Genomic DNA, 25,929 nt, shown 5'->3' on the forward strand with positions numbered 1-25,929 from the left:
TTTAAGGCGAAGAATTTATTTTCACCGAAAAACAAGATAATTTACTTCTTCTTGCTGACACCAACAGTACGACCCCGACGACCAGTAGTCTTTGTATGCTGACCACGAACACGGAGGCTAAAAAATAAAAATAAATGAGCATTTGGTCCTGGAAAATGTAAAAAGGTTTTTATTACGAAGTTACATATTTCGACAATGAGCATTCTCACCAAGCTATCTACCATGGCCAATTAAATATGCGACATAAAGTCAAAACTGCGACATAAAGTCAAACCTTAACGTAAATAGGGAGGTATTTAGCGGGCGACCCCCTCTTATACAGGTTAGTCTATGTTCATTTTAAGATTTAAAGCTGCTCCTTACTTTGATTTTTTTTTAAATGTTTTTTTTTTAATTTCTGCCTGTTTTAACAATGCTGGAACAGCCACCTCCCTCTCAATAGAAAATCCATCGGACAATTCCATCCTCGGTGAAATTTCCCCCAAAGCCCAGAAATTTTCTTGCAGAACTTCCGCGTGAAAAATTCTAATTGGCCTAATTTCATTTGAAAAAATTTGTCTTTCATTAATTTCAATTATGCCAGAAATCCCACCTCGTGGAAATTTTCTCCCACAGAAAGGTCCCCTACAGAGAATTTCTACCGTGGAAAAATCTCCCAGGTAATTCCAACCTCTTTGAAAATTTCCTGTGGATAATTTCCCTGGAACATCTCCATATGTAAAATTGAGACAGCAAAGATGAAGTAAGTCAAAATATAACGAATTTCGTATAAGAATCCCTGCAAATTCCCCAGTGTAAAATTTCCTTTTGAAAGTTCATATCTGGAAACCTCACTGCCAATGGAACATTCTTCCCTTTCTACCCTCATCCCAAAGAAAATTTCTTCTCCTTGAAAAATGTTTTACTTCCCAATAACAAATTTTATATGTAAATAATAGGCAAATTTTATCACTTTGTCCTTCCCCGAGAGGCTTGGGGGGGGGGGGGGGTTTAAGTCATCTCCAGAGACATTTTTATTTTACCTTTAAACTATGTTTAACAAAATATCTATCTCAAAATTTCGATCGAACGAAATTATGGAAAAAAGAGACATGAAAGGGGGGCTAGTTGATCTTTTTGGTTACTTAAACTACAACAAAATGTCACATTAACTTTTAATTTCCGTTCGCATGAGCCCTCTCTTGAATCACGATCTTTAGAATTATTAATTCGTTATGATGGCCAAAAAAGAACAAAAAGCAAATAAACACGCATTCGTGATCTTCCTTCTGACAAAAAAAAAAAAAAAAAAAAAAATCCAAATTTTTTTAGCAGATGGGAGCTTGAAACCTCTATAGTAAGGCTCTCTGATATGCTGAAAATGACGTTGCAATTTCCGTTAAGATTCCTTAACTATTTAGGCCCCCCCCCCCTTTCGAAAATCACATATTTTCTCTGGCTTGTAGCTTTTGATGGGTAAAATAACACTTAATGAATTTTACATATTTGGAGCCAGCATAAAGAGCCAACTATTTTGAAGTATCTATTAAAATAAAATTCTAGTTTCTAGAGTTTCAGTTACTATTGGGCCGAGTCGATCCTTACTTACAGTTCCACGAACTGCTTGAAACGTCTAGTATGTGCTGTATTTGATTTAAAATGAGTCCCAATACTACTTTCTCTATTTGAAGTTTATTTGAAAGTTGGTGACCTACTTTGCAGATGACATTACAATGCTATAGCCATGCAAGCAACGTCTGCAAGAGCTTCTAAAGAGGGTCAGCGAAAAAGTAAGCCAACTTGGCCTAAGAATAAATTCAAGCAACACCAAAATAAAATGACGAATACTGATTCCCCACTTCATATCATATATGGAAATGGGGAAATCGAATAGGTCGTGGAATTCAGGTACCTCGGAAGCATAATGGAGAATACGTGATCAACATTCAAAGAAATAATGACCAGAATAGATCAGGCGAATGCCGCCTTTAGTAGGCTCAGGCGCATATGGAAGTCGAAAAATTACTCGACCCGGTCTAAGTTATATCTGTTCAACAGCAACGTCATCCCGGTCCTCCTTTACGCAGCCGAAACCTGTCTGAACCAACAACAGGAGAAGAGAATCCTTGCATTCGAGAACGATTGTCTTCGAAGAATTTTGAATATTCATTGGTCAGAGAGAATTACGAATGAAAAAGTCCGCAAACATGCCAACCAGCCTCTAGTGACAGATATCAATAGAGCTCGGAAGTGGAGATACTTGGACCATGTTCTTCGAATGCAGGGCACTCAGATTCAAAAAGCCAATTTAGATTGGCACCCAAACTGAATTCAAAGACGGGGAAAACCTCGGAACATTTTGCGTCAAACATACCAGTCTGATCTGTCCATTCTTCTCTTCAACCCAATTGGGAAGAAATACAAAGCTGAGCAATTCTGAAAGGATTGGCGAAGTCTCGTGGATGACCTGGGTGCTTCTGGCGGCACATGTGGATCTAAGGTCTAAGGTACTGAAATCTTCGTGAACATGTTCGCAGTTTTTTTCCCTTTTTTTTCAAGTACAGTTGTAATTATGATTGAAAGAACAAGTGTTACAATTAGTTTCTCTTTCGTGTGAATGAGTCCGATTTCTTTAAAAGATGGATAAACAAAAAATCTCACTTTTAACATTATTATAACTCCATTTGATCTTGTTTTTAAATCTGACTTTATTGCAATTAAATTTCACTTTTATTCATTCATTCTGTATATGTTGCATAAAATTTACACCATTGCTCTTTTAAACTGGCAGATTATATGAAAATTTAAACAATTTAGCTAAACACCATTTTAAATCTCAGCTAGGCACCTATACAACAACATTAAAATATATGAATAAAAACAAACAATAAAATATATCAATAAGTAAGAAAGAAACTAATAAGTAATATAAAAGGCAATAGAATAAGTAATAGAATAGAATAAATAATAGATTAATAAGTAAGAAGTAAAATTTCCCTTTTTGATCCGTTTTTAATTAAACGAGAAAACTACCATTCTTATCTTTTCTTCTCCTGAAAAACTCTTAATTTCGTAACAAATTATGCAAGCAACAACTCCATCAAACTCTATAGTTTCCTGGAGTACATCTTGTTAGTAATTAAGTATAATTTACAGGTGGAATGTGGCCTTTCTATTAAGAAGAGAGTTCCAACATTTCTAAGACAAAAAAAACAAAACAATAACTTGGAAACATCTTTAGCGATTAACAAGGCGTAACAGAAAGTGATTCAAAAGATGTTGTTACACAACATAAATTTTAGGGAAAACAGAAAAAATAAAAAAGCGTTATGTGTTTATGTATGTTTTGCAAAAAACATTAATCTGTTGTTTATAAAATAATGATCTTCCAACAAACAGCTTGTCTGAAGTTCAGATTTTTAGTTGTTTCTGCATGCAGGGAAGAGATACGAGTAGCGAGGAAAATAGTTAAAGAAAAACAATCAAGTTAAACATCAACCATACACAATATGCTGCAGTAAAGAATATGCCTTACTAAACCAATATTTAAGAACGCTAGGTGCTCGTCCTTCTTTTCTGTTACTATTTGGTAGTCTCCTTAAACAGGTTTTAAATCGAAATTTGCTCCCGGCAATATAATATAGAAGATATTTCCAAAGAAAGAGTATGGGTAACTTAAAAGAGCGGAAGCTGCCGCTAATATCAACAAAAAAAATGTCGCCAATGGCATCTAGCGTTTGGCGACACTTGGCATTTTTTCAAGCTTTGTAATCATTTTTCTGTCAAAACTGAGACCACATACTTATTACTACCCTAATTTTGATAAGTATCCATATCAAATTAATTATTCTTATTATTACACTGAAAAAAGTCAAGTGTCACCAAACGCTAGATGATGTTGATAGTTTTTTTTGTCGCCTGTTTCCACTCTTATAAGCTACCAATACTCTTTGATTTCCAACTATGAACACTATTAGTGGAGGAATACATTTGATATCAGTTCCTTTCATTTACAGATGGAGTCGACATTCATAGATACATATAGAGAAAGTCAATATTTTGATACATATTGAATGGCTGTCACAAAGCAAAGGACATCCAGTCCATTCCTATTATTTTAGCAGCCAACATTCATTTGATTTCCCCATTCTGGAAAGGGAGCAAAAACAATTATTGGACAGATCTAAATTATATCTAACCCCTGATTTGCATATTGACACAAAGGCTGTGGAGTCGGTCCGCTTTTCCTCCGACTCCAACTCTGACTCCAAAAACTTGAGTCTAGGAGACTTGTTGATCATATGTCAATTCTATGACATGGTATTCCACCTTCCTTTAGACTACAAGCGGTCAAGCCAATTAGGCTTAGGTTTTGCATGTTCGTCAATGAGTCCAAGCAAATTCCCAGATTTTACATACAAGTCCAGTGGACACTCCATCATGCGTCAACCCAAAATCAATCCAATCTTTCATCCCTTAGTTCTATGACTATCTACCTTAGTTCTGCCCAAGGAATGACGTATGGACGGATGATACATAGACTTGTCTATACACAAATGTAATGACATCATTTTTATACAATTCTAAAAAAGGGCTTATGCCAGAGTTGTCTCTCACGTGGCTTGATGCCTGCAACTACTTGATTTTAATTCAAAATTGATTTACTCTCTGTAAAATAATCCTCTTACGGAGAAACATGACTAATCATAATTGTAGTCACAAATTTTCAATCATTATTTATAGCCATTTAGGAGTATTAAACAAATCTTACCCCCAGTAGTGACGAAGACCCCTGTGGGCCCTAATCTTCTTTAGACGCTCAAGATCTTCACGAAGCTTGTTTTCGAGGTTGTTGGATGTCACCTAAAACCCAAAATTCGCATTTAATAATAAATAATTTAATAATAATAATAAATAATACTAATAATAACTAATAATAATTTAATATTAATAAATAATCTTACGGCAAAAAGTCGAGGAAAATATAGCTATATGCCATAAACTGAGCAAATTTGACAAAGTAACAGAATCCGTATCTAAACCGTTTTTTGTTAATAGCAGATCCAAATACATTTATTTCCCCTTCTCTACAAACCCTCACGAACGGAGTTACATCTTAATTTGAATTGAATTATAAAAAGACAAACTTTTCTACGAAAAATAGTCCAGAACAAAATCGTAATTGTTTGTCAATTGGTATTCTAAAAAAAACTTCGATTTTTGTCAATATTGTATATCAGTGATGTGCACTAGATGCATTTAATTTTTGATATCTACCATTGATACGGATCAGTATGCCCTAGTATGTCAAGGCAACTCTTGACTTTGTTAAATGGATAGGTGAGAACTTTGTATATTGTTTAGCATAAGTTTTGTTAAAATTTTGATTTAGAAACGTTACTTAAACTAAGTAGTTTTACTAAATTAGGATATAAAAAGGTTAAATAGTATTACTCAGTTTCAACATAAAAATGCTGGATTTAAAGTGGAATTTTAGAGGCATATCAATTTATGATGTTAATGACAGGAAAACGAATGACTTCAGCTATTCAGACTGAAAAAAAAAATTGAACGAATGATATACAAATCAAGTTAACCTATGAGTTCTAATAATTCTTAGAAGGATTGGACTCAAATACAACATCAAAAATCAATTTAGTTTTACTGATTTAACCTATAACACACTCTGCGTTAATGGTCTCTTTATTCAAATCTTTTCTTTGGAATTTGAAATAAATCCATATATTTAATTTTCAATGAAGCAAAATAGGCAATCTGGCCATTCAGCAGGGCGATAACAACAAACTGATTAATGGCAAAGACAACGCATGAAGACAAAAGGCAATGCGTGTCCGACACGTGAAAACAAAAAGAATGCATATAAACAATTTTTGATGCATCTTTACTGTTTACCCCCCCCCCAGGACAAAATATCCCCCTTCTCCGAGCAAAAAAAAATTGACTAGACTTTGTTTAGAAACTTTATGTTTTATGTGATTATTCATTGTAATTTTATTCACTCAAAGTAGACTCTGTTCTTTATTTGAGTTGTTACAGTTTTATTTCTGCTTGTTTCATAGTAACGGTTAATTTTCTTTAAGGGACATTTTTTTGGAAACTTTTATTCATATTAACATAAAAAGGAGAAACAAACATGAGCATCTTCAAATAATATTTTTTTAATGGAAAAGTAGTGTTTTGTGTAAGATAAACAGATCATAAATTAAGAAGACCCATAAATTACTTTGGAAGAGCAAGACTTCACGTGAAAGATGAAATAAAGTAATAGTGAACTCAAAGTAAAGAAATAGTAACATGAAAGGAATCAAATAGTGAAAGGACACAAATAAAAGAAGTAGCAATGTTAGCCAGATAAATAATAACCTGCAGCAAAACAGAGCCGTTCCTAGGGTTGGTGGTACAAAAGAAAAAAAATAATAACCCCCTCCCCGTCCCGACTCAAATATAAGAAAAAAACCAAATATGAGTAAAGAGTTTGATCAAAGCGGGGAAATCCCCAGCCACAATTCCCCACTCCCTAGCCACGGCACCCGGGGTATCTTGCCCTCCTCCCTTTGAACGGTTCTGAAGCAAAACAAGAAAAAGTAAGCATAAAGCAAACTGTTGTTAATACAGCAATCAAGAAACACTCAAGAATTCAGGCAAATTAACCATTGCTGAACAGCAGTATTGAGTTTACAATGGAGTTTACTTGCAGTTCTGTCTTCACTCTCAGCAATCTCAGACTGTCAGAAAGGAAGGGGGAGAGTATCAACAAAAATTGAAGTCTCCAGGTAATGAAATATGTAGGATGTAATCAAAATTGACACAAACACAAAAGAGGTTAGAAATGAAAATCAACAACCTTTCAAATCAAATTTAGATTAACCCTTGATTATCTCCAAAATACTTCTATCTGTAATGTGTTTGTTCTATGTGTATAACTTAGCTACTACTCCAGAAGGGGGAGGTAAAGAGTCAAGGATTACATTCAGGGTGACAAATGTGATACTCCAAAACTGTTTCGGTACCCAAATATTCGGATTTTTACCCCTTTATGATTTTTGTTAACAGAAAGGGAGAGGGGCCTTCTCTTTTCAGATGTCTTTTGTTGTTTTTTTATAATACTCTATCTAATTACTTTTTCGAGATATCTGCTATTATTCCGGCCTTACATTATTAGAAACATACCTGTGAGTATTTTCCATCTTTAATATCCTTTTGCCTGTTAAGGAACCAATCCGGAATCCGGTATTGTCTAGGATTTTGGATGATAGTGGTGACTTTTTCAACCTAAAAACAAAGCACCAAAAACTGTTGTATATGAAAGCAATAAATAGAATCACAAACAGAACAAGTTTTGTAACTCTAAACACAAGCAATACACAAAAGTGCAATTCCCAATGTTTATTTTTATACATTTTGCCAGTAATAGCCAACGAACCTTATTCTTTGATGGTGAAACCAAATTTTGGTTATAAATGAACTAATATTTAAAAACGAACTACTGTCAAGTTGATTTGACATTTTAAACTTCATTAAAATCTATACTACCAAACCTTGCCACCTATAAAAATAAACCTTTTCATAAGCCCCTAGGGTATATCCATTTCAATTCTTCGGTATCAGCTTTAAATTTTTCCATACGGTATATATATATATATATATATATATATATATATATATATATATATATATATATATATATATATATATATATATATTTGTCTTTATTATTTTTTCTATTGTTTGGTAAATGACGACTTATACTTATTGACGACATGACTGCCTGTCCATGGGTTATTCTTTATGGTTGATTGTGTTTGGCTATGCTGTTTGACCTATGTGATTGTATGGATGAGTAGGGTTAAGGCCTCATTCAAGTGCTGGTTTATATTAATCACTAATTTAGGAAAACAGTCTTCCTTTTCTCCTTCTGTCTTTTTTTTATGTGTTTGTGCTGTTGCATTGGTGATTTCTCTTTTCATGATTATATATATATATATATATATATATATATATATATATATATATATATATATATATATATATATATATATATATATATATATATATATATATATATATATATATATATATATATATATATATATATATATATATATATATAAGTAAATATAATCAGGAAACATAATAGTCAAATATTTTCTAATGCATGGAGTTGACAACTCCTCATCCATTCAGCTGGATGGAACAGATGATTGACATGAATATTACGCGGAATCTTTTAGGTAAAAATCATGTAGACAAAATGAAGTGACAGTTATCATACAATGATCCTATTCTCTGCTAACAATAACTCTACCAAGTTTTAAGCGATTATTCCATTACAACAGCAATATTACACAGCCAAATACTACTTCGTTCTGGTGAAACATGGGATCTGAATCAAAAGAGGAGATTCATGACCTTTGAAAGCTCATACATCCGCAGAACATTGAACATACAATGGTCAAAGAAGAAGACAAACTAGTCCATCAGCGCACATACGATGTTTCTAGTGACAGTCACTATCAGTTTGGTGCTTGAGATATTTGGGACATGTCCTCTACATGCACCACCATTGACTCCCAGAAGCCGCTCCGCACAGGCGACCAGATGCTGAACAAAAATAAGAAAGTTCTGGCTTTTGAAAACTCATACCTCCTCAAACAACTGAACATCTACTGGTCACAGAAGACAACACAACAGTCCATCTGTGAAACTACGGAAAAACCTGTAGTGACCAATATTCGACGCTAGAGATGGTTGGGACACGCCGTCAGTACGGACTACCCTTTACTCCCAAAAGCGCCTATATATTGCCAACTACCATGACCACATAGTTGATTAAGACAAAACAGAATGAGAGGACATGATTGCTGTAACTGATTTGCAGCTTCTCCCTGATGTCCATGGTACCTAAGAAGACAAAGCCAGTCCTGAAGTATAAGGCGAGGTAGTTAATGGGCGAGGTAGTTAATCCATGAAATAAAGATAGCATTGCTTTTGTTTTATCACAGACAAAAATCCTTTTTTCTTGATAAATCGGATTAGTCATTATTCAGTATTAAAGATTATCAGTCATTTTAACCAGTGCCAACTTCGTTTCTGCACATACTTAAGGTAACTAGGTATTATCATGGCCTATCAGAAGAGAAAAAGAAAATAAACAGTCAAGATTTAACAAGACCATCTAAAATATGAAATTGAAAAACAATAGCAATCACTACAATAAAATATTAGATCATGGTTCAAATCTAATAATAATAAAAAAAAAAACACCAATTGAGACAGGAAAAATTCCTGTTTTCTACTTAATCCGTTTTTTCAATTCCATTTTGCCTGTATAAAAAATACAATACCTTAATATAACGTAAAGAGGAATGGCCAAAGACTATAGTCTTTGCCAATTTATGGCCCTTCATAAGAACAAGAGCTAAGAGCTCATACGGCACTTGTGACGAGGCCGGAAGAGCCAAGAGCTCATATGGTATGAGCTCTAGCAAAATTCTAATAATAAATGGATTGATTTAAAAGGAAAATCAGAGGCTTAATGCCGGTTGGGATTTGAAATAAGGGCTCTGAGACACGAGATCCTTCTAAATATCAAAATTCATTAAAATCCGATCAACCCCTTGTAAGTTAAAAATACCTTATTTTTCTAATTTTTCCTCTCCCTTCAGCCCCCCAAATGGTCGAATCGGAAGAAAATCGTGACGAGGCCGGAAGAGCCAAGAGCTCATATGGCATGAGCTCTAGCAAAATTCTAATAATAAATGGATTGATTTAAAAGGAAAATCAGAGGCTTAATGCCGGTCGGGATTTGAAATAAGGGCTCTGAGACACGAGGTCCTTCTAAATATCAAAATTCATTAAAATCCGATCAACCACTTGTAAGTTAAAAATACCTCATTTTTCTAATTTTTCTTCTCCCTTCAGCCCCCCAAATGGTCGAATCGGGGAAAATCACTTTATCAAGTTAATTCTTTGCAAGTCCCTAACACCCCTACCAATTTTAATCGTCCTAGCACTCCAGAAGCACCAAACTCGCCAAAGCACTGGACCCCCCTAACTCCCCCAAAGAGAGCGGATCAAGTCTGGTTACGTCAATACCGTTTCTGCGACATTTGCTTATTCTACCCACCAAGTTTTATCCCGATCTCTCCACTCTAAGCGTTTTCCAAGATTTCCGGTTTCCCCCTCCAACTCCCTCCAATGTCACCAGATCTGGTCAGGATTTAAAATAAGAGCTCTGAGACACGGATTCCTTCAAAATATCAAATTTTATTAAGATCCGGTCACCCGTTCTTAAGTTAAAAATACCTCAATTTTTCTAATACCTCATTTCTTTTCTAATCCCCCCCCCAAACTCCTCCAAAGAGAGAGGATCCGTTCCAATTATGACAATCACAAATCTAGAACTTATGCTTATTGTACCCATCATCCCAATCACTCCACTCTAAGCGTTTTCCAAGATTTCTGTTTCCCCCTCCAATCCCCTATGTCCCCGGATCCAACTCAAATTGAAAAAGAAGCATCTGAGACATATAATCTTTCTATATATCAAGTTTCATTAAGATTCGATCACCCATTCGTAAGATGAAGATACCTCAATTTTCACGTTTTCCGAAATTTCCGGTTTCCCCCTCCAACTCCCCCCAATGTCACCGGATCTGGTCGGGATTTAGAATAAGATCTCTGAAGCACAAGATCCTTCTCAATATCAAATTTCATTAAGATCTGATCACCCGTTCGTAAGTTACAAGTACCTAATTTTTTCCGAATTACCCCCCCCCAGCTCCCCCAAAGACAGCGGATCCGGTCTGATTATGTCAGCCACGTATCTTGGACTTGTGCTTATTCTTCCCGCCAAGTTTTATCCTGATCCCTCCACTCTAAGCCTTTTCAAAGATTTCCGTATACCCCCGCCCCAACTCCCCCCAGTGACACTAGATCCGGTAGATCCGGTCGGGATTTCAAATAAGAGTTCTGACTTACGAGGTTCTTCTAAATATGAAACTTCATTAAGATCCCATCACTCCTTCGTAAGTAAAAAATACCTAATTTTTTCTAATTTTTCAGAATTAACTCTTCCCGCCCCCAACTCCCCCAAAGAGAGCGGATCCGTTCCGGTTATGTCAATCACATATCTAGGATTTGTGCTCATTTTTCCCACCAAGCTTCATCCCGATCCTTCCACTAAGCGTTTTCCAAGATTTTAGGTTTCCCCCCTCCAACTCCCCCCAATGTCACCAGGTCCGGTCGGGATTGAAAACAACTGCTCTGAGATGCGACATCCTTCTAAATATCAAATTCCATAAAGATCCGATCACCCGTTGGTAAATTAAAAATACCTCATTTTTTCTAATTTTTTCAAATTAACCGTCCCTCCACTCCCCCCGAAATGGTCGAATCGGGAAACGACTATTTCTAATTTAATCTGATCCGGTTCCTGATACGACTGGCAAATTTCATCATCCTAGGTTATCTGGAAGTGCCTAAACTAGCAAAACCGGGACAGAAGGACCAACAGAATTTGCGATCGCTATATGTCACTTGGTTAATACCAAGTGCCACAAAAACTTGACCAATGCATTTTAACCTTATGTTCATTATACCTTAAAAAGAGGAATCAAACATTTTTCACATAGCTTATTGTCTAGGGGATAGGCGTTTTCCCTCACGAAAAATCCCCCTACCACAGAAAATTTACCCATATGCAAAACTGAGCAGCCAAAGAGAAAGTGTGACAAATAAAATAATGAAGAAAAATGGAATATTCTATCTGTGTTCCAAAACATAACATACAGTTTAGAACATTCTATGGTATCGATTTTTGCATTTTTTTTTTTTTGTGATCTTGGGGTGGAGTTGTAACAGCAGGGCAATATAAAGGTCAAAAATAATTTGAAAATATGTAATTTGATCCAACCGTAGGATACTTGCCTTATAATGCAAATGCGCACAGGAAACACACTGAGACCAAGAAGTACAAAGAAATTACTTTCCATGGACTTGGTCTACAAACGACTAGCCAAAATGTTTAGGGGAGAGGGGGTGATTTTTACCAATTGGTTGTTCTCTGTTATATTGCTATCAAAAATAACTTTATTTTTTGTCCTCTACCAATGAAACTGACTTTCTTTTACTGTTTTTATTCATATATTTAGATCATCTCATTTGTTCTAATAATAATAAAATAATATAAATAAATATAATGATTGCATACAATATATTATAATATTATATATAAATCATATAAATATAATATAATAAAAATAAATAACAATAATAAGAAAGATCCACTTCTGGCAACTATTTACAGACTAGAATCTTTATCGAGTTCTCCCATTGCGATTAAGAACCTGTCCATTAGGTGTACATCCGACGATTTTCATGTATGAAGTGCTTTAAGGGGCATGTTTTTCTAATTTTATCAAAATAACAAGGAACTAAATTTTGTCAGAACCAAGATAATTTAAAATTGACAGGGCTCCTTATTCCAAACAAGCAAGCAATAGTTTAAGCAAAGAACTTTTTTTAAAAATTCACCATGTCCTGTTCATAAAAATGTATTGGCTATTGCCTCCTAGGCGTAAATCAGAAAATTTTACGTCTGAGGTATCTTTACTTATATGCACTACATGACTTTAGAGGAACAAATGTGCAACTATGCAACATTACGTTCTCCACAACTGGAAACGCAACAGTTTTTTTTTAATACTTTTAAAGCAATTGGCTTTCTCACAATTTTTAATCAATAGCAAAACAGTTCTCCACAATTCAAACGTCTAGTGCAGCAGTTCTCAAACTGCGGTACGCGTACTCTTTGGGGGTACCAAAAAAATTTTTGTGGGTACACGACCGGCTAACAAAACATAAAACAACCCTTTAGTTGTAGGACTGGCAAAGTTATCAGAATTGTCCCTTTCTGACTCTCAAGCAGTTTCAGTGGGGACATGTTTACGTGCACATGCCGTTAAGGCTTAGTCGTCAGAGTGGCTGTGTAGGCCAGCAAGTATCTCGTGTCATATGAAACCAAGAACAGAAATAACACATAAAAAGAAAAAAAATCAAACAGGTGAAATCTCGTGTCACTGCAAACAAGAACTAGAACAAGTTCTTGGTTACAAAGAACTTTCAAGTACTGCTGTTAAATTTCTTTTATGATTCTCCACCACTTATTTATGTGAAAAAGGGTTTTTCCAGTTTAACCTATCTTAAACGTAAATCTAGAAACAAATCAAATGTTGAAGATAATTTAAGATTGTGTTTAACTAAGCTAGAACCCAATTTCGATAAACTGTGTAAAGGGAAAGAAGTTCATCCTTCTCACTAGTCTATCTCTTAGAACAGGGGTCTCCAAACTATGGCCCGCGGGCCACATATTTTCATCTGGCCCACCAAACAAATCCCCATATGGTGGCCTAAAAAAGAAAAATTATCATACGACTGGCATCGCAGAATTATTCAAAGCTGGGACCGTTGACTGGTGGCGCTCAGGTGGCTCAGCCCGAGTCAATTTCCCTCTCTTGATTGTGTGAATCACAGATACTAGTACTGGTAGGTATTTGTTGTGCATTACAACCAATCAGTTGTGTATAACTGTACATTGTAGGGATGGAGGGCGAGTGGGGCTTCGTTGAATCAACTGATGTGTATGATACCTCTCAACTCTTAGTATTCATTCCTGGTGTTGATAGTGAATTTAATGCGACCCAAGAATTAGCATCAGTTCACAGCATGCACAGCACAACAACTGGAAAAGACATTTTCAATGAAGTAAGTAAAACTATAACAGAATATAACCTGGAATGGAAACAAGTGCAGTGTCTGACAATTGATGGAGGAAAGAATGTCTGGGACAAAACGGGTTTTGGTTGGGCAAATTACAACTGCTTGCAAGGTTGGAGGATTCTCAAAGCCCATTTTTCTGCATTGTCTTATCCATCAACAAGCATTGTGCCTAAAATATGTTGATATGTCTTGTGTCATGAAACCTGTTGTTCCTGTGGTTAATATCATTAGATTTCATGCACTCAACCATTGCCAGTTCCATGATTTCTTGAAAGAAATTGATTCGGAGTTTGTTGACTTGCCTTATTATACAGTAGTTAGATGGCTAGTTGTGGAAAGATTTTGCTGCATCTCTTTGAGCTCAGATCACAAATTGATTTATTTCTCACAGAGAAAAATAAACCTCAGCCATTATTATCAGATTGTGAATGGATTTGGAAATTGGCATTTTTTGCAGATATGACAAGTCGTATGAACCACTTGAATCTGAAATTGCAAGGCAAAACAAATTTCATCGATGACTACTTTGGTCATGTCAAGGCATTCAGAGCAAAACTTGCGCTACTTGAAGGCCAGGTGAAAGTTAAGAATTTTGCTCATTTTCCATGTTGTGAAAAATTTCATGCAGAGAGTAAAGTTGAATTTACTTCTTCATTTGCAAATGAAATGATTTCAGATTTGAAAAAGCAGTTTCAGGAGCTATTTGCTGACCTTGATGCCAAAGAAAATGAAGTCAGGCTCTTTCATAATCCATTTGACTTCAATGCTGAAAATCTTCCAACTCTATTTCAAATGAAAATTATTGGTCTCCAGGCAGATGACAGACTGAAATATAAGTATAGAGAAGGAAATCTGATTGATTTTTATAAATGTCTGCAGCCAGATCAGTTTCCAAATTTAATAAAGTTTGCTTGCAGTTTTGTGTCAATTTTTGGTACAACATACTTGTGTGAACAAACATTTTCCAAAATGAAGCATGTGAAATCTAACTATCAAGCAAATTTGTCTGATGATCATTTGGAGTCTATTCTTACAATTGGCTCATCTAATCTGGAACCTGATTTTAATGAAATTTTAAAGTCAAAACAACACTATCTTTTGTCACACTAATTTTGTTGCATAAAACTAAAGGCAGGAGTCTATATAGTCTATCCTGATTTTTTCCAACAAGATATGTTTTAATTTTTTTTGTTTATAATCTAATATTTGAGGAAATTAAATTACTGGCACTGATTTGTTTTTTTCTCTCTCATTTTTTATCCCTTTGGCCCGCATAAATATGGGAAATATATAATATGGCCCTTACATTGAAGAGTTTGGAGACCCCTGTCTTAGAAAGTAACCATTTTTTATTCTTTAAATTTCATGTGTGTTTGTTCTTAAATACAAATGCTTGTAAAAAATATCTCTTTGTTTTTACTTAAACATGATGCATAATCGAGTTTAAAAGGTTAAGGCTTTAAGATTTGGTTAATATTTTAGCTAATTTTTTTTTTAGTTAGTATTGAAAACAGAGAAGGGGCACCTAAAATGTTATGTGGATAAAAATTGGTGTAAAGTGTCTAAATAAGTTTGAGAACCACTGGTCTAGTGTGTTGTTTGTCCAATAGTAAATACCGGTGAAAACCATTTAAATGGTTTTCCCCAGTATGTACTCATTGGTGCACATTCAAACTGATTGATTGTGAGAAGCATTTCTCAAATAGCAAGTTTCTATCATTCTTCTTTGCTACTTCATTTCCAGCTCACTTTGGTTTTCCAAATACCCTTTTGTATCTTGATTGTAGTTAGGTCCTAAGTGGCAGAAAACTCCACTTTCCTGTGACACAATCTTTTGGGTCACTTTAAGAGGGCTCCATAATTTTCAACTTCCGTTTGAATGAGCCCTCTTCTGACCATCTATGACATTTGTTTCAAAACACTCATCCCTGGGTAACTAAGAAAATAAAAATAAACACACAGCAGTAACTTTTGTCTGAGAAAAAAAAAGAAGCGAAATTCTATATTTCTGTAGATAGGAGCCTGAAACCTCCAGAATAATATTCTCTAATATGCTGAATCTAATGCTATTATTTTAATTATTATTAAGATAACTTGCCTTTTTAAGGGTGTTTTCCTAATTTTCGAAAACCAGGCATATTTAAGCACTTGATGTGTGATATTAAACTAAGAGAACTTTATTTATTTAGAATCAGAATTCAATGCTTTTAAAGCATTAATTATTAAAATTCCTTTTTTAGAGTTTAGGTTACTATTGGCCCAAATTGTATAATTCTACACCTTATATCCTGCATGTATTTTGGAATATACATAGAACATTTCAGGATTTCTACTTTTCTTCATTGTTTTTGATTGATCCTCTCAGATGTAAAAGTAAAAGTCAAATAATGATTCTTGTTAATAATAGAAATTAATTAATTACACAAGTATTTAATTAATTTATTAGTAAAATTAAATTCTATATAAATGAAATGATATTCACAAAATATTTTATAAATAATAATTAAAAAATTATACCTTATAAATTAATAACTATTAATAAACAATAATAATATAAGTTCTATATAAGCAGTGAAAAATCTTTTCTTTGAATAATAGAAGGAAAGGTTACCTCTTCTTCTGAAAGTTCTCCAGCTCTCTTATTCAAGTCAACATCAGCCTTTTTAAGGACAACATCAGCATAACGACGACCAACACCTTTGATGGATGTGATGGCATACAGAGCTTTTGTTCGACCATCAATGTTAGTGTTGAGTACACGCAAAATATGCTGAAACTCTCCTGGGAGAACTAGAGACTGAAAAGTAAATATTACTTAACTAAAGATAAAAACACAATTGCAATTCTAAACCTTTTATTTAATTCAATACTGAAACAATATATGAAATTGCCAACAGATTTGTAGATGCTTTCCTCGATTCTTTTTAGTTTTGAATAGCTAGCAGCCCTGCTAGCCACCATGCCATTAAGGTATGGAAATGTTATATAAAAAAAAGCCCAAAAGTGTAAAGCAGATTCCCTCCCTCCCTCTCCCACAGCCACACACACACTAGAGCTGGCCGAATTGTTGAGAGGATTGCTATTTGCAACAGTCTGAATTAGTTCCAAGACAAGCCAAATCTACAAATCCTAAGATAAGCAATGTTAAGCATCATCATCTGTAAACAATTTTACCATTTCAAAAATAAAAATATACATGAAAGTATGAGTAAAGAGCCAAACGAACAATGAAAAGCCCCCATTTCCAGTGATTTGTAAGAAGGTTATGCTTAGATTGGAATAGATGTAATTATTGTTATTATCTACCTATTTATAAAAGTTGTAGCTAAAATTTGGCAAGGTAAGTATATTTTTTATTTTTTACACATTACATTCAGTGATGCTAGCTTATCAAGATAAGCTGAGTAAGATATGCTCAAACTCACTCAATGATCCCCTTGAATATTGCTCAGCAACTTTTGTCAGGGGGAAACATTATTTTTGTTCACATGGAGTGGGGATAACTAAAGAAACAGGTTTGTCTTGGGGGTCACATGTACTTACAAATTGAAATATCAGTTCATTTAAGCTTCATAATACATACTTTCATACTGAGAGATTATATACTGTTATTAAATTTTATGACCACAGAATCAATGTATTTTCTTTTCTTTTTTGCAAAACACAAGAAACTTAGAAAATAAACTTCAAGATAAAAAGGAAAAGGATCTTCCAGAACCATTGCTGGCACACAGGGCTTTAAAACAGTTGCTGGGTCTGTTTTTTAACAGTGACAGGTAGCAAGCATATGGCCCAACCTAACTGTAGCAGGGATCAATCCCTGGACCCTACATTTCCAAGCAGAGCATCAATATACTGCACTACACCAGGGTAGAATATAGACTTACACTTAAAATTTTACATTACCTTAAGGGTCAGTAATTTTTTTTTCATTCTTATATAATAAATCTCAAATAAGAAGCAACAAACATACTTCAGGATATAAAAGACAATTCAAAGATATTTAAAAGGTATTAAGAGAATTAATTACTTAGAACTGGCCATTAGGATGTCAATAATTGATTAGTCAATCCTTTTCTGTTTTCTTTTTATGTGCACACTTATTGTGAGCATACTTGAACTTAACAAAAAATAGTTAAAACAGGGGACAAAGGAACATAGTCCAATATAGGGGGAGCTGTATACCAATTGGTATTTGACACTTTACACACAGATCTGGGAGAAAGAGGGGAGGGGTAGCAATTGGAAAGAACTAGAAATTGGACTGAAAGAAGGAAGGGATGGAGAAAAAAGAACAGTAAGAGACAGCAATAAGATTAGAAGAGAAGAAGAAGATTACAATAGAAAAGACTTTGTGAAGCAAACCTCCAAAAAACAATTGGGATCAATTCACATTCAACAGTAAAGTATTTTTACTCCATATCCAAAGGTATGGATATCCATACTCCATCCATAGTATCCCTACTCCATATCCTGGGGAATTAATTTCAACATCCTGTCTCTTCTTCCTTATTTGAAGATTTAAAAACTGTAGAGAAACAAATCTTAATGAATTCACTTAATTATAGATGAGTCTACTATTCTTAACTCTAGATTTTGAAAGCAAAATTCGGATGTTTTGAGTTGGATTTAAGCTAGACAGATTTTTTTTCAAATTCACAATGTGCTCCCCCAATTTCTTGAAACATTAAATTAGAATTTAGCAATGATATAAGACTATTTCTATATAGAAATATTAATATATTTATTTCTGAAGGTGTCATTTTTATACCATGAAGTTTATCCAAATTTGTCAAAGCCCATTGCCCTTTAAAGGAGGGAATGGGTAAATATTTCAATTATATATATATATATTCAACAAATATAGGAAAGTAGCAATTGTGACTATGGTGAGGAACTAAAATTTAAGAAACATGCACAAACCACAGTTACCAAAGTATTCCAGACCTCCAGCATAATCAAGCATAGAGTACACAGAAGATCTTCCAAATTTATGATAGAACTCTACAAGGGTTTTGTGTGACTATTGTTAGAATTTGGGATGTGTGTTGCAACACTCCTAAACAAGGGTGATCAGCAGAAAATAGAAACAGTGATCAGTAGAAAACAGAATATTTCCAAGACAGGCAACAAAGGATGTTGATGGATGCAACAATCTTGACTATCTGTCTTGATTGCAAAGATAAAGCTTCAAACATTTGTGTAGAGATATTTGAAGAGGTGATGTTATAATGGCTTATAAACTTTTGAATGCTGACTCCTCTAGCTTCAACTTGATGATTCCTGCAGGACAAAGGAGCATAGTAAGAAGTTGTTCCAGGAAATGGCAGATACCAGAGTCCACAACCACTACTTCTCTAATAGCAATTCTCCAAGGGCAGACCCATGTCAGATTCTCTTCAAAATAACTTTGAATTTCCTTTTATTTTAGTTGTTTATTTACTTCTAGCCTTGGCTAGTTATCCCCTTCCCCTCTGTATATTCTTCTAACATAATTCAATTTCTTAGAACAATTATCCTAGGAAATTTTACAGAAAATTAGACTTTCAAATTTGATTTTCAAGGAAAACTTAAAGTTATATCATCAGATTTAGCAGATAAGAGAACCCTGTTGTAGAAGTTTCAACCTCCTATGTATTTTGCATTTTCTTTGCCATAAGATAGATCATTATGCATGTTTATTTGTTTTCAAGGGTGTTTGTATCAAAATAATGGACTTAGAAGATTGGGAAAAGGTGCTTTCAAACACAAACTAGGAGGTCTAGAGCCCTTTCTAAGTAATCAAAAACATTGGAGGGCAACTAGCCCCCCTCTCACAGCCCTTTTTCCCCAGTTATCAGATCAAAATTTTTGGCTAGTCATTTTATTCAACATAGTGGAAAGATCACAAAACTATGTCTGATACTTATGTATTATAGCAACCCCACTCAAGTCATTGATCTGAGTGAACCAGTTTCTCTCACCATGGATGAAATTCATTTAGTTTGTGATGTGTAGTGATAGAGAAAAGTGTCTGACCATGGATGTTGAAATGAAGATTTGGGACCAAGGACTGAAGAAGAAGCAAATAGACTTTCCCATGATAAGGGGGTGTTATGCCAGAATTCATTTAGTTTGTAATGTGTAGTGATAGAGAAAATTGTCTGACCATGGATGTTGAAATGATGATTTGGGACCAAGGACTGAAGAAGAAGCAATTAGACTTTTCCAGGATAAGGGGGTGTTATGCCAGAATTCATTTAGTTTGTAATGTGTAGTGATAGAGAAAATTGTCTGACCATGGATGTTGAAATGAAGATTTGGGACCAAGGAATGAAGAAGAAGCAAATAAACTTTTCCAGGATAAGGGGGTGTTATGCCAGAATTCATTTAGTTTGTAATGTGTAGTGATACAGAAGTGTCTGACCATGGATGTTAAAATGAAGATTTGGGACCAAGGAATGAAGGAGAAGAATCAATTTGACTTTTCCAGGATGAAGGCCTGTTGTAAAACAAAACAGTGCATTAATGGACACAACATGACTTTATACTCTTTCAATACAGACCCTTTTTGGAAGTGTACAACTAGGCCATGTAGGAAAACAGTCAGTTAGCAAGTCAATATAGGTTTGCTGACAATAAAACTCCATTGCTTTCTATAATTTTCTTATGTAGTTTCCATAATTTTATTAATAAAGTATTATATTTTCATCATATTTTGGTATATTTCATAAATATTCATTTCTTGAGAGGGGTCACAATAATATACAAGTACCCTGTATTTAGGGACAAAATACCCCCTCTTCTCCATTATCTGTGGGGAAAGGCCTGTAAGTTAAGAAATTTGTCCATTTTTACATTTGCTATTTGTTATTGGAAAGCATACACATATTTTTTTTTTGGGGGGGGGGGGGGGATTTGTGCTTTGGGTGGGTTTCCATGGGAAGAATCTTCTCTGGAGAGGGAAATTTCCAGTGGGTGAACTTTTACACTGGGAGAATTTATTGTCTTACTTTCTTTCCTTTTTATTATCTTACTTTCTCTTTGCCAACTCAATTTTGCATGTGGAGAAGGTGCAAGGAATTATCCAGGGGTATTTTTGGCTTATTTTAATTACTGGGAGGAGTTCCATGAAAGGATAGATTTCTGGAGTGATTGAGAAAACAATTGAAAATTTATTTATTTTTCAAATGAAAGCATGCTAAAGATAATTTTTCTGGCTGAATTGTCAGCAAGAAACTTTACAGATTTTAAGTTAAGACAGAATTATCTGGAGGGAATTTTGCAAAGGAGAGAGGGGAGGGTTGCACTTTATGCGGGAGTAAATTTCCACAAGACTTTCTCATGAGGGAGGGGAAAATTTTTTCATAAAACATGAGCCAGATCTATCACCCTTATTTGAAAAACAATCAGAAATTGAATCATAAAATCAAGTTTTTTAATTCTAAGTAAGCATCAATGTTAAAAGTCAAAGTGAATGGAAATTGATCCATATATAAAGGGGTTTCCCCTTCTAAATATCTTGCTGTTTACACTGAAGTTTGACTGTTGTCCCAATTTTTCGGGAATGTCTACTGAAACACAATGGCTGTTTAATTACAATAGGAAGCTTTTTAAAGGTGTTATAAAACTTTAATGCAAAGAGCAACATATTGAGGAGGGCAACCTCTTCATATACAGAATAATTTCTGTTTATTTTAATTTCTAATGTTGCTCCTTACCTTCAGTTTTTTTTTTTTTTTTTTAGTTTCTTAGAACAAGGGCCCAAGGCAAACTCAAGAAAAAGACTTAAACTTAATTTTGAACAAAATTTTTGAAGATAAATTTTCTTGGAAGCTTTATTACCCAAAATTGTGGTTATATATCATGTGATATGATAATCTGTGAGCCATTTCTAGGCAAGTTGAGGGGTAAATAAAACTCCAACCATTGCTTCAATGAAAATGTATTTCAGCATTAGTTTTTATATGCTGCACATATAAAAAAAAAACAATACTAAAATTAGCAAATTTATACTTATATATGCTTTTACTGTGTATTGCATTAATGTTCTTTGTTGTCATTGAACTTGAAACCATTTTCTATTTAGGTTGAACTTTTTCTGTTTATGTTGGGTTAATACTCTGGTAAGATTTTCTTCAAAATTACCAAACAATTTCCTTTCAATTTAGTGGTTTATATGTTCATATAATCTGGCTACTTAAACCCCACCCCCTCCTGTATATTCTTCAAACATATTCTACATCTTAGAATAAGTGTCCTGGTCAAACCCACAGAAAATATAAATGTTAAATAAAGAGAAATAAAGGTGTTTTCCTCAATAGCAAAAATAGTGTCCATTTAAAGAGGAACATAATTATTTTAAATAGTTCAGATGCAGCTGAAGTCTTGCAATGTTGATCTAGGATTTTTGTTGTTGTTTACTTTGGTAAATGAGATATCCACTTGGAAAAATCAGCCACAACAAGAATTTCTGGCAACAGAAAATGTTTCTGTCAATGGATAAATAAAACCCTCACATTTTCAGGCTTAGACCAGCTAGGTGAGCTTCTAGCTGAATTAATTTATACTTATAACTTACTTTAAATTGCATATTTGAGCAACTAAGGTTGAAGAGCCTGTAGATGTTGCCAGGTAACATTGGTTTTATATTCATGTCACAATTCATGAGTGGATCATCACTATTTACATATATACCAGTTTGGTTTCATTGTTGGGTTTCACTAGATATATCACTGGCTGGGCATGTTTGTGAAAAAAGTTGGGGTAAAATTCTAGGCCCTAGTTGAGTGACTTCTTGCTATCTCAGAAAGGGGTTAGGTTAGGAAAAATGAAAATTTCAGGGTTGGGTCTAAAGGCTAAAATATGTCCCAGGAAGATATTTTAAAGTACCTACACCCACTCCTCTCTCTAGAGAGCCCTGAAATTTGCCTACATGACAGGTCTATACTTATTGAAATTTTGACAAAACAACATTTTACCTCAATTTTCAGTTACCAGTTGTCTTTTCTCTGCCTTTAGTTCAGAAAATGCAATTCCTGTTATTCAAGTAGAATTCTGAGCCATATTAATGGTTTTTCTCAAAATTTAAGAAATGTATTTGCATATCTTTAAAACCTTATAAATAGGGATTGAGCAAAGTTGTGAAGCTGAAAACAATTTTGTTGTACTTTATTCAAGCAGAAAATCTATTTTGCAAGGTTTCACTTTTATAACACACATATTTTTAAAGGTCATCCATGGTCAGGGCCCTCTAGAGGGAGGAGTGGAGGTGTGTACTTCAAAATACCTTCCTGGGACATACTTTAGCCTTTAGACTCATTCCTAAAAGTTTCATTTTCCTAACCTAACCCCTTTCTGAGATAGCCAAAAGTCAATCAACTAGAATTTTATCAAAGTTATAGTTGACACATTTTGAAAGTGCTTCTACTACACTTAACTTGAAGCCCTTCAATTGTGGGAATAGGCTATATAGACATAATTATAAGTTTTTCCATTATAGATTTCATCAGCATTAATTCAATTTATTGGCACATGGGTTGAAACATGAATGTTGCATGGCAAGATGCATGGAAAACACAGCCTATAATTTGTGCAATATATTTGCACAAGAGGAAATAAAGATAAGCTGAAATGCCTTCAAAATATGTTCTCTTTTTTTCAGCACATTATGAACTAAGAATTGTTTATTAACATATTTCTGTCTCATAGCCCTAATTCCAGGCTTTTAACATAATAAGAACTAAATCTTAATAGTTTTCTTTTTCAGGGTCTTGGCAATGTTAACATATAACACATAATTAGGTTCTAATGTGATCTCTAAATACAGTGAAAAACTGAAATTAATATAACATAAATTTTAAAGGAGGAAAAAATCTCTTTCTTGATTTTTGAAAGGATAGATATGAGTAAAATTCTACTTTAGCTACTTTTGGTTATCTTGGAAAAGGGTTATGTTAGGAAAATGAAACATTCAGTGATAGTTCTAGGCTACAGGCTAAAGTAACCTATGCACTGGAAGGTTATAACTCTACTCCTTCTCTCTCTAGAGGGTCCTGACCTTTTATGACCATTAATAATGTGTTATAGAAGTGAAAGTTTGCAAAATAGATCTTTTAGTTACATGAAGTACAACAAAACTATTTTCACAATCACAACTTTGCTCAATCCTAATTTATAAGGTTTTAAAGATAAGCAAATGCATTTCCTATTTTGAAATAAAATATTGCTGTGGCATAAAATTCAACTCAAATAATGGGAATTACATTTTCAGAACTAAAGCCAGAGAAAAAGAAAATGATAGCTGAAAATTAAGATAAAATGTTGTTTTGTCAAAATTTCAAAAGGGAATAGACCTGTCATGTAGGCAAATTTACAGACCTTTAGAGGGAGGAGTGGAGGTAGGTACTTCAAAATAGCTTCCAGGACATACTTTAACCTGCAGAACCATCCCTGAAAGTTTCCTTTTCCTAACCTAACCCCTTTCCAAGATAGCCAAAAGTAGAATTTTATCTGGATGTTCAAATATCATAAAACAGTGTAATTTTGACACAGCGATAATATATTACCAGCAGAGTATGGGTAAAGATCATTCCCTAATCACAACATTAAATAACTAATGTCATAGACAACGTAAGCACTTAACACTTACCATGGTTGGGTATCCGATTACCTAGGATAAATAATAATTACACGAATTTAACAGAAAGCTCAGTTAAATCTTTTCTTCAATGTACAATTGACTTGAAGCCATCTATAAGCTATTAGATTTGGTAACATCCTAGAGGCTTCTAGCAGTTTTCTCAACTTTTTTATTTAGTAGCAAGCCTGTGGTATGTAAAAATAGCACTAATTTACTAAAATACTCAGCACAGTGTTCTTTTACTGTATATTGTCGAATTAATGACACTTTTCGACTACTAAGGTCCTTGCGTTGGCCCTGCTGTGTCTTGCTGTAGCTGGGTTCGATCTCTGGGTCCTACATTACCAAGCTGAGGTCAAGCCCACTGCACCACAACAGGACAAGAAACAGACACAAAAAAGTACATGTATATACAGGCTATAACATTATCAATTTAGAATTAGGGCAAACCTATTAGGAACCGACACTCCTCCTGGGGATAACCAGCTTTCTGTTTGACCCTAAATGCTGTCCAATAAGGACAATCTTTGGAAATATGTTATGTTTCATCTCCAGGACCTTTTCCTAGCCATTCCAAGCTTTTTCTCATTATAGCCCTGGAAATTGGGATAGAACCACAGTTTTCGCACTGCTTACTGTTTGAAATAAGGTCAGTCAGACGGGTACCCAAGACAAAAAAAGGTAGAGGATGTGTCGACCAAATTTTCACTCTTGGTTAATAATTGAGAAGTGTTTTGGTTGTCAAACACCTTTGGTGCTCAGCTTTATAGATTATGATCAAGCGTTCGATTCTGTTGATAGAAGAACTTTTGCAAAGGTATTATCCTTATATGGTATATCAGACAAATACATTAAAATGGTTAGTGCTATGTACGAGAATAATACTGCTGCAGTTAAGGTTGGAAATGAGGTTAGCAGCTGGTTTTGTATTAAATCAGGTAGGGTTGTTTTGTATCCCCCTTTATATCGATCATTTTGATGGACTTTTTGTTAAGGAGCACAGGAAAGGCAATGGGAGACCACGGAATCAAACGGGGAGGAAAAATTCTCCTGGATTTAGATTATACTGATGATTTAAGCATATAAGATGAAAATATGACCAAAATGAATGAACTTTTAAAGGTTTTGCAAGTTCAGGGTGCTAGAATAGGTTTGAAAATTAATTTTAAAAACACTAAGTCACTAAGGCTAAGAGTAAGTGAAGACGAAAAGTTGACGTTGGGTAACGAAAAGATTGTTGAGGTGAGCAGCTTTACTTACCTTGGTAGTATTATTAGTAAAGACTGTGGAAGCAGTGAAGATGTTAAAAGTAGAATAGCCAAGGCTCAGGATATTTTTTCTTAGTTAAAAAAAGGTTTGGAAGAATAAGGAGATAACAAAGTCTGCAAATCAAGATTAGAATATTGGAAGCCACAGTGATGACAGTGGTCAAATACGGCTCTGAAGCATGGGCGCTCCGAAAAGCAGATGAAAATTTACTAGATGTTTTCCAAAGAGGGGAGGCTTTGAATTGACTGGGTTGTAGGAGA

At 34.4% G+C, this 25,929-nt stretch overlaps 1 protein-coding gene across 1 annotated transcript; it reads right to left on the reverse strand.

The window, feature by feature from the left end:
• On the reverse strand, positions 1 to 24,550 carry LOC136031368 (small ribosomal subunit protein uS13). The gene is made up of 5 exons (XM_065710872.1): positions 24,410 to 24,550; positions 16,391 to 16,576; positions 7,171 to 7,272; positions 4,751 to 4,842; positions 1 to 117 (listed from the first exon to the last, which is right to left on the reverse strand). The coding sequence occupies exons 1-5, from the start codon at positions 24,410 to 24,412 to the stop codon at positions 42 to 44; spliced, it is 459 nt and encodes a 152-aa protein (XP_065566944.1). The 5' UTR covers positions 24,413 to 24,550; the 3' UTR covers positions 1 to 41.
• Positions 24,551 to 25,929: the final 1,379 nt, after the last annotated feature.

This window comes from Artemia franciscana, chromosome 9 (assembly GCF_032884065.1).
Source record: "Artemia franciscana chromosome 9, ASM3288406v1, whole genome shotgun sequence".
NCBI lineage: Eukaryota > Metazoa > Arthropoda > Branchiopoda > Anostraca > Artemiidae > Artemia > Artemia franciscana.

Excerpts from the sequence above, each read along its gene's own strand:
- LOC136031368 (XM_065710872.1), bottom strand. Across the intron at positions 4,843-7,170 it reads AAGATGGAAAATACTCACAG|GTGACATCCAACAACCTCGA; the intron begins GTATGTTTCTAA and ends TTTGGGTTTTAG. Across the intron at positions 118-4,750 it reads GGTCTTCGTCACTACTGGGG|CCTCCGTGTTCGTGGTCAGC; the intron begins GTAAGATTTGTT and ends TTTATTTTTTAG.